Genomic DNA, 10,071 nt, shown 5'->3' with positions numbered 1-10,071 from the left:
GGGGGGGGGGGGGGGCTGGAACCTCCTTCAAGGTCAGATATCTCACCAGCTTCTTCTCGGAGAGCAGTTTCTTCCCGGGGGGGTCCTGGTGCTTGGCGAGGTCCACGCAGCTGGCCGAGAGCGGCCTGGGGGGGGCGTGTGGAGGGAGCCGGCCGGGCCTGACCCAAGTCCAGCACCCCGTGCCCCCAAACACGGTCCGAGGTCCTCCCGAGAGAAGGCGCGAAGGCAGCATGGCTCCTTAAGAAAAATCAAATAGGCAAAATCAGATGCCTGGTTAAACCTGCAAAGCGACGGGCGCCTGGCAGCTCAGCTGGTCAAGCATCTGACTCTTGATTTTGGCTCAGTCATGATCTCATGGTCGTGAGACGGAGCCCTGACTCGGGCTCTGCGCTGACAGAGCACAGCCTGCTTGGGATTCTCTCTCAATATAAATAAACTTAAGAAAAACCCAAAACCCTGCAAACTGAAACTAGAGAAAAGGCCTGGGCACAGCAGTATCTCAAAGTGTGTTTAAAAATTTTTTTTAACATTTATTTATTTTTGAGAAAGACAGAGACAGAGTGAGAGTCAGGGAAGGGCAGAGAGAGAGGGAGGCACAGAATCCAAAGCAGGTTCCAGGCTCTGGGCTGTCAGCACAGAGCTGGACATGGGGCTCGAACTCTTAAACTGTGAGATCATGACCTGAGCCGAAGTAACCAACTGAGCCACCCAGGGGCCCCATCAATGTGTGGTTTTGGAAAAAAAACCCCATCAACGGGACTTCCTTCCGTCACCAGTCCAGCCCCGGGCCAGGAAGGGTCCCCTGCCCTCCTCAGCCTCTGTCTTACTTGGGAGGAAGCTCTGTGTACAAAGGATTTAAATCGTTATATCTCCCGCAACACTGGATACACTCCCGTACAGGTTGTCAAATATCTGCTCAAAAAGAAAACCTGAGCCTCAAGCAAAAATTTCTTAAAACACCCAGGAGCGCCTGGGGGGCCCAGTCAGTTCGGTGTCCGGCCCTTGATTTCGGCTCAGGTCATGATCTCACGGTTTGTGGGATCGAGCGCCTTGTCAGTGTGGGGGGTCTGCTTGGGATCCTCTCTTGCCTCCCCTTCCCCACTTGCATGTGCATGCTCTTAAAATACCTGTTAAAAAATGTAACGAAACACTCAATCACTCAAATATTAGTGGGTTATCCGGTGCAGCTCAAAACTAGCCAAACTGGACCACTGAGGATATGGACTATGGAGTGTGGTGGTCATGCCCCGGACCGGAGGCAAATGTCCCCTCCGCCCTGGTCCCCAGTGTGAGCCGAGGAGCACTCTTCCCTGTGTGTCCATCAACGGCACAGAGCTGGCTGGACAGGCCGCCCACCTGCACGCTCAGTGAGTGTGAGCCACTTGTCCCTAACTGGGAGCTGCTCGTGCCGTTACTGGTTCATTCAACAGCCTGTAGCGGGTACACACCTGCCGGTGCCAAGGCCACATGGGAGGCAGCCTGGGACCTGGGCCTCTAGTGGCGGTGGCCCCTCCTTTTGCGGTGAGCGCCCGCTACCCACCCGCTCTGACGTCCCTGCCGCATAGGCGCACGTGTGCCACACAGAAGGAAACTCATTTCTAAGTATGAAATATATATGCAGACAGGGATAGAAATGTACACTTAATATTTAAAACACAGGGGTGCCTGGGAGGCTCAGTCGGTTAAGCATCTGACTCAGCTCAAGTCATGATCTCACGGTTCGTGGGTTCAAGCCCCGCGTCGGGCTCTGTGCTGACAGCTCAGAGCCTGGAGCTGCTTCGGATTCTGTGTCTCCCTCTGCCCCTCCCCTGCTCATGCTGTCTCAAAAATAAATATTAAAAAACAATTAGAAAGCCACCAAGCGTGTAGCACAGCAGGAGAGGAGACATGATCTGCCTTGTCCTTAGAAGCCCTTCCTGTGTGCCTCCAGCTCCACGTCCGGGCTCCGCATGGAAGGGACTTTTCTCTTCACAAGGCACGGAAATGTTTTGCTTCTCATTTGGAAACAGTCTTGGTTATGGAAAAGCTGGAGCAGGGGGTGGAGGACTCCTTCCTTCTGGAATGGCCTGCGGGGAAGCTGCCGGCCCGACTCCCCAAGCCCCAGGTCACCTCACGTGCTCCCACAGAGCCGGCGTCCCCCGCGAGCAGATCGCTCGCCCCCCGCACAGCCCCCCACATGGCTCTTCAGTCTCCCTGGCCTGGGATGTTCCTCAGCCTTTCCTTGGCTCTCGTGTTCGGGACACTTCGAGGCCACAGGCCGGGCATCTTGCAGCACGTGTGTGTCCCCCGTCTGACGGACGTCCCCTCCCCTCGTGACAAGAATGTCACATGGGCCCCGCAGAGGGTGGGTCTCCTTGGTCCCTTCCTGATGCACCCGGAGCTCCCGCCCTCCGGGGTCCCTGCCGGGGTCCCCCTCCCCATTAGCTCCCCATTTATTCAGTGTCGTGGGCTCGTGCTTCCCTATTTTGTTCAGTGAGCTACACTTGGATATGCATGCACTTATTTGTGCATTTATTTATCTATCTATGTATCTGGCTATCATGTTCCAACCGTCTCCAGTTTGGCCAGTGGTGGCCCATCGATGTTTGAGAACTTCCTGCTTCCGGCTACAAAGCGTTCTGGGCTCACTTCATGTTCCCCCCAGATGACCCTGAGATCAGCCTTTACTCAAGAAGCCCCGCTGCTGTGAGTGGAGAACGGGATTCAGAAGCCGCTGGGCACGGTCCCCGTGGTCCCGGCCACTGGGCTGTCGCAGCTCGTGGGCTCTCGGGGGGCACCCGGAGGGCAAAGGTACGCGCACCCACACACAACTCGCCTGTGCAGTCATTGCTACGCCCGTCTGCCCACAGCGAGCAAGCAGGCATTCACACCCAGGTGCCCACCGCACACCACGGGACGCACGCTTGTTTCCTCTTTCTGTCTTGACAGCCCCATTCCCGGACCGCCGGGGCCCCGGACAGCGTCTGGACATGTGTGTTCACTGGCTCAATCCCCACAGAAGCCAACCCTCCCCTCCCTCACCCCCCTGCTGTGCCATCCTCCCACCCCCATGGGGATACCCCCCTGTTCCCTTTCTGTAAGTATATATCATCTGTATAACCTTTATTTGGGAAGGATTTTAGACTTAACACAAAAAGGTGAAAGATATTCCCACATACCCAGTTTCCCCTAACATTAGCGTCTTACGTGACCGGGATACGTTTGTCAAAACTAAACACCCAACTTCGGTCTGTTACTATTCGTTAAACTCCAAATGGCATTAGGATTTCACCAGTTTTCCCACCAACAGCTCCTTCTCTGTCCCAGGGCCGCATCACGGGCCCGCGCGGCGCTACGCCACTCGGAGTGCCGTCTCTAAGACAAGGCCGCCCGCCCGGCGTCTGGGGCCCGGTGAGGATGCCCGTCGGGAGGGGCGATGACTCAAGGCCGTCTCGGATGGTGAAAAAGCTTTTCTTCAAGAAATGCTCAAGAAAGTTCTTCAGGCGGAAGAACACGGCACTCGAGGCACCCCCAGATCTTCAGCAATGAGAGGCAGCAACCGAAGGGAGAACGTGTAGGACCACCGGCCGCTTTCCTCGTGAGAGCTCTCCGACCCCCGAGCAGCCAAGCGCGGGTGACAGGGGACGCCTGAACACATGCCAGCAGTTCCGGAGAACGGGGCTCACAGAAGCAGGCAGAACAGACAGACAATACGTAACAAAACAGCGTACTGTGACCTAACCAGACGCCTAACTGAGGTAAGACAGATGTCCGGAAACAGCATTACGGGAGGCGAGGGGAGACATCGGACAGGGACCCGAGGGCACCGAGCAGCTGCGGGTCTGCGCAATGACGGCCTCAAAACACACGGGGCAAAATCTGAAAGAACTGAAGGGAGAAGCAGACCTCGGCACGGCGACAGCGGGGAGTTTTAATACTGCTCTCTCAGGAAGTGATTAAAAAAAAAATGTAGTGGAAAAGAAAACTAACAAACAACCGAAAACAGCGAAGGTGCAGAAAATCTGAACCATCTTATCAACAGGGTCAATCTGACCTGCACAGAGCAGTTCATCCAACTGCAGAGCTCGAGTTATCTTCAGGCGTGTGGAACCCTCGCCACACAGCCCATCAGATGGGACGCAAAGCCTCAAGCATCGACTCGAGAGGACGGAAACCACGGGGTGGGGGGCGGTGTTCTCCGGCTACAACAGGACGGGAGTCAGGATGGATACAGCACCGAGGAAACCCCAGCGACCTGGATCTAAAACCAACTAAGATCAAGAAACCAGAAAGTGCAAAGCAAAGTGGAAGGGAGGAAATAATAAAGAGTAGAAATACACACTAGGAGACAGAAAAACATTACCGCCACTGAAAAGACTCACGGAAAAGACCCAGAGCTGACAAAGCTCTCGTCAGACTGATCAAGAGTGAATGCAGATCCCCAATGTGAGGAATTTAAAAGGGGTTCTCAGTACCTACTGTACAGACACGTGAAGGGTAAAAGGATGCTCTGAACAAGTTTTGCCAGCGAACCCAACAACTTGTGTGAAATGGACAAATTTCTTGAGAAATGCACCTTACCATCTAACACAAGAAGAAATAGAAAATCTATATAGTTCTGTGTCTACTAAAAAAAATTAAACTGCTTATAAGAAACATTCCCCAAAAGACTCTAGACTCAGACGATTTTACTGGTAGATTCTAAAGAACATTCAAGGAGGACAGAACAGCAATCTTAGACAAACTTTCACAGAAAAAGTAAGTGAGTTCACTACCCAACTCACTTTACAAGGCCAGTGAAACTCTAGTACCAAAGCCTGATGTTACAAAGAAAATTACAGTCCAACATCCCTTGTGAACAGAGACACAAAGCATCTTTGACAAAAGAGCATCCAGTTGAGGCCATCACACACCAGAGCCAAGCGGGTCACCCCCCGGAACATGGGCCTTATCAGCAGTTACTAACCCGACTCCCCTCTCCCACTGTCAATCACATTCATCTGACCCACGTCAACAGCCATTTGTGATCAGGAAAAGGAAATGCTGCAGCAAACGAGGAACGGGGGGGGGAACATCTCTAAGCTGACACCAGGCATCGACAGAAGGCCCACGCAGCCATCACACAGACCGGAGAAAGACTGGACTGTCACCCCGAGCTGCTCAACACTTCTATGAAACACTCTTTCAAACACTGCGATAAAGAACTAAAGCAAAACAAAAAAGGAGAGGTGACTGTGCAGAAGATATGATTGTTTCAACAGACAGTCCCAGGAAAACCTATAAAACAATGACTAAAATTAATAAAAGGATTAAGCAAGTTTGCAGATTATGAGATTGACACCTAAAAATCAATTGTTCTCATCCGCTAGCGCCAAACAACTGGAAAGGGGACTTAGGGAAACAGTCTCCTCCACAGTAGCGCCGGATACAAAAAGTACCTAGAAACATGTTTAACTATCAACATTCAAGACCTCTACCTCATTGCAAAACACTGAGCTGAGTACTTTTAGGGATGACCTCATCCAGGCCTCACAACTACTCTTTAAGGAAAGTGCTTTCAGTCTCCCCGGTTCGGCAGATGGAGAGCCGGAAAGTGGCTCACCGAGGTCTGGGTGGTCAGGTGGCAGGCGGCAGCGGTGCAGTAAGGGACGAGACCAGACCGCCAGCACTGCTGCCAGCACATCCACAGCTGCCCCGTGCACCCAGCCGTGGCTGACACCAGGCACAGGGCACTGGTGACACGAAACCCGGAGGAGACCCATCGCGGAGGTCGTCGGCTCCGGGCCAGTCAGAGACCTGCGCTCGGAATCTTGCCTACGGGGCGTACTTCTTCCGGCCCTTCCAACTCTGGGTGGAAAAAAGCCTGCTGACGGCACGCCTAGTGACAGGGCTTCCCTCGCTAAGTAACAAGTTCCATGTCGCTTCACACTGCTGTTTGCTCTGTCTTCCTTCTAATGTCATACCTGCACTGCGCAATGAGGGACCACTAGACACATGGGGCTCTTCAGTTTAAATCAGTTGAAAATTTAAAAACAGGGCGCCTGGGTGGCTCAGTTGGTTGAACATCCGGCTTTGGCTCGGGTCATGATCTCACCATTCCTGAGTTCAAGTCCCACGTCGGGCTCTGTGCTGACAGCGCAGAGCCGGCTTCAGATCCTCTGTCCCCCTCTGGCTTTGCCCCTCCTCTGCCTCTCTCTCTCAAAAACACACATTTAAAATAAATAAATAAAAATGTAAAAATTCTGTCTCTCAGGTACACAAACCACATTTCAAGTGCTGACAGCCAAGTGGGGCCAGTGGGCCCCGTAGCGGACATCACACTTCCACTACTGCAGAGAGTCCTGCACAGAGTGCTGGGCTCTACTGTGGGAACCTCAGAAAGTGAGCTCAGATTCCTCCCGGGAGCATCCGTCTTCTGGGCCCGTTCAGCAGATAAAGGACAGGCAGTGATGAGAGCCCAGGGTCCAGAGTCCAGCGGGTGTTATGGTTACAGGACGGGCTTTTACAATTGCTGGGAAGGCGCTTAGCACATGGCAAGGGCTCCACTTTATTTTTTAACATTTACTTATTTTTGAGAGAGAGAAAGAGAGAGCAGGGGAGGGGCAGAGACAGAGAGGGAGACCCAGAAACCGAGGCAGGCTCCAGGCTCCCAGCTGTCGGCACGGAGCCTGATGCGGGGCTTGAACTCATGAGCTGCGAGATCATGACCTGAGCTGAAGTTGGACACTTAACTGAGCCCCCCAGGCGCCCCCCCCCTTTGTTTTTAAAATTACTTATCATTACTTTTCTTCATGTAGGCTCCCTGTCCAACGTGGGCCTACGAACTCCCCGCCCCCAGATGCAGCGGGATGCTCTGCCCACCACCGAGCCAGCAGGGCTTTGGGCACTATCGCTTCGCTCTAAACAGCGTTGAGCCCAGCTGTCCTGCTGCACAGAAGTTGTTCTTTACCAAGAACCTCTTCTAAACCTACAGAAATCTCAAAACTCATTCCTTACAACCACCTACGAGCGGAAGTGCTGGCTGCAGAGCTGACCCGGAAGGACCTCCCTCCGGCAGCGGCGGGGGGCGGGGAGGAGGCACTTGCTCTCCCTGCCGTCCGGGAAGCCCCTGCGGGCCGCTCTCATCTGGTCCCGGGGGCGGCACCCTCCCCACTGGTTCTCTGGGTTCGGGGGCAGAAGCGACTCCACTGCGGCAGCGCCAGGCCGGCGCCCCGACTGCACCGTCTCCGCACACGTTCCTCCTCGACGGCTCCGTGGCGATGCTGCCCGCCCCGGACCCGAGAGCCCGCCTGCTCAGGGTCCGCGGTGACAGCCGCCACACGGGGCAGCGAGGCTGTCTCCCGCCAGCGCCCGGCGCGGGTACGCGGGGCAGGGAGCCGCGTCTGCAGCAGCGCTCCGTCTACACGCGCTCCGAATGCTTAGCGGGACGTGTGCGCGCTCGCGTCTCTCCTGGCGGCCGCGCGTCCCCGACGGCGACGCAGACAAGGACGCGGGGGCGCCCGGGCCTCAAGGCCGCTCCCCACAAGGCGTGCCCGCCATCCCAGACCCTGCGCTCCCGTCTCCCGCGCCGCCCCGACGCGGGCCGGCGCCGCACTCGCACTCACCGCTTCGGGAAACGTCACTTCCGGGACCTGTACCTGCGCCGCCCGATCACTTCCGGGCCCGGGCCCGCCCCCGGCACGGCTGCGCCTGCGCAGGGCCTGCTCGGCGCGCCTGAGCGGAAGATAGCATCTCCTCCTGTCCGGGTCTTTGGGCGCAGTCCCCTGTGAAGAGGCGTCGGCGGGCGGGGGNCACCGCTAGCCCGGTCAGCACCTGTCTCCCCCGTCAGACTGACACCCCCTCCCCCGCTAGCTACCCACCGTCCACTCCGTGACCGGGTGCCAGACTCGGTCCCAACAGAGGAAAACCCCTGGTAGGGTGGTTTTGAAGAACCAGTTTATTCATACATTACACCAAATCATAAGCAATTTATACGCGCCAAACTCCGACTGGAAAAAAGTGAACTGATAGGATGTTTTTCAGAAAATGTACTGTGCTCACAAATAAGACGAATTTGACCTGTTCCATTAATAGAAATGAAGTAACAGCTCAACAAATTGAAAGGGGAACAGAAGCGTCTTCCTCCCACGCAGCTTTGAACGGANGACCCAGGGGTCCTGAGGCTGCCCCCCTGCCCCCCCCGCCCCGGGGCCGCCAGCAGCCCAGGTCCTGACCCGGCGGCTGCGCAGCGAAATAACCAGGGTGAGGGGCTGCAGGCCGCATGTTGGTCGGCACATCCGGAGCGGCGAGCATCTCAGGTCCAAGCCCTGCTGTGGCCCGGGGGCCAGGGCAGGAAGAATGAGCGTCAAGTTCCACGTGTCCTTTGCATCATCACTGGCCTTCTGTGGAAGCAGTCATTAAAAACAAAGCACCATCGACCACACTGCACGAACAACTCACTTTAGCCTAAGCTTTGCAAACATCTTACAGAAGAGGAGAGAGAATACACTTAATGAAAACAGAACTGCTGGCACCACGTTTCCCCACAACAGTACATAAGAACGGACAACACATTAAATAAACATTCTGTTATTAATCATTAAATATATTAATACCAAAAATCATGTATAAATTAGGAAATAAATGTACAAACTGTTTCACAAAGTGCTTTTTAAAATATATACACAACATTCAAGAAATTCTTAATGTAAGACATTTCAGATTGAAGTTCTGGGATAAGTTTAAGTGTCCTTTTCTTTCAAAAAGTATTAATACAGCACTTAAAAAAACACACACATGAAAGGCATATTCGCAGATTGGCAAGGAATAAAAATAAAACTACTTTCACAGTTATCTAAAATGTTTAACATTTTCAGTGGGAAATTTTAGTTCCTGATTGCGTTTGCAAATTAGTTCTATGAAAACTGTCAGGAAAGAACAGAACAAAATTGAGGGAGACACCCCCCCACTTAAATGAAATTGCTAATATCTGTGTCATTTAGCAATTAAGAACTCTTTCAGTAATTTAATATATGTATTTTTAAGCCCTTACCAGCATTAAGAGTTTTTAAAACCCATATGCCTATAAAATAGACACTCCTATCCCAATGTACGTGTGACTCTGTCCCCACAGAAGAGGGGAAAATATGCCAGAACAGGACTGGTACTCGTCTGGGGCAATCTTTAATCTGTGCCTCGGTTCTTCATCTGTAAAATGGGAACAGTAATTGCCTCCGTATTTCCCAGTGTGGACTGTCAGGATTCATTCAAGCAACAAAACAAAACAAAACAAAATAAAAACAGCATAAAATGCCTTGTAAACTGTAAACCATCAACAACTCTGGCTGAAAAACTATTTTAGACTATTAAAACACGGAATTTATCAATTTAAAAACACCATCTCCAGTAGATCCACTAGATCTCCAGTAGATATGATATATATCAAGAATGGGATATTTTTTGTATTTTCTTGGTTGTTCTTGGAAGCATGTCAGCATTTATCCAAGTAAAAGTTGATAAAATGTTTGTATTACTGATTAGTGACACAGGTTTTCCTTTTAGTATGCTTTTTCCAAGTCAGCTATCTGTAATGGCTGAGGAGAACTTAAATGGGATTTGATGTCCTAGGAATGTAACATTTACTCAAATTCCCTTACTTTTAAACCCTTCCTGTCCTTGGAAGAACACAGAATTTGTGGGGTTCTTTTTAAAAATAAGATGTGAATTTCAGATATCTCTAAAAGAACAGCAACACTCGCTTAGAGATCTGAGTAAGTAGGTCCAGGAAGGTATAAAACAAAATACTTGCCAACTAGAAAATTTGGTACAAATATTTTAAATTCTCAATTCAGAATTGGGCGAGATCAAATATTCAAATCCCAAAACTGACCATCAAATAAATAAGGGTCAAGGCCAGTCATTTCCAAGAACTACCCTCTTTCCTTCCCTGGGTCAGGCTAATCGTACGTTTATTTGGAATATACTCATTGATTCCTCTTTGCTCTTTATACAAAAACATAAAACATTCTGGATAAACACAACTGGCGAGAGACATGGGTAACGCACGGGCTCTGGAAAGCACCGTTCACAGCCCCCCCCCCCCCCAACCAAACC

At 52.1% G+C, this 10,071-nt stretch overlaps 1 protein-coding gene across 2 annotated transcripts in view; it reads right to left on the bottom strand.

Moving 5' to 3' along the window:
• Positions 1–7,616, bottom strand: part of MTG2 (mitochondrial ribosome associated GTPase 2) — a 14,155-nt gene extending 6,539 nt beyond the window's left edge. Inside the window, exons 1-2 of one of the 2 annotated variants that reach the window (XM_077756830.1) lie at positions 7,584–7,616; positions 47–237 (exon numbers count right to left, since the gene is read on the bottom strand). In XM_077756830.1, coding sequence (XP_077612956.1) covers positions 47–232 — 186 coding nt within the window. In that variant the 5' untranslated portion in view covers positions 233–237; positions 7,584–7,616. The other variant, XM_077756831.1, reaches the window with a different exon arrangement.
• Between the last annotated feature and the right edge of the window lie 2,455 nt (positions 7,617–10,071).

Source organism: Crocuta crocuta, unplaced genomic scaffold, assembly GCF_008692635.1.
Source record: "Crocuta crocuta isolate KB4526 unplaced genomic scaffold, BGI_CrCroc_1.0 scaffold613, whole genome shotgun sequence".
In the NCBI taxonomy this organism is placed as follows: domain Eukaryota; kingdom Metazoa; phylum Chordata; class Mammalia; order Carnivora; family Hyaenidae; genus Crocuta; species Crocuta crocuta.
The sequence above is the reverse complement of the archived record's forward strand: the minus strand, read 5'-3'. Positions and strand labels throughout refer to the sequence as shown.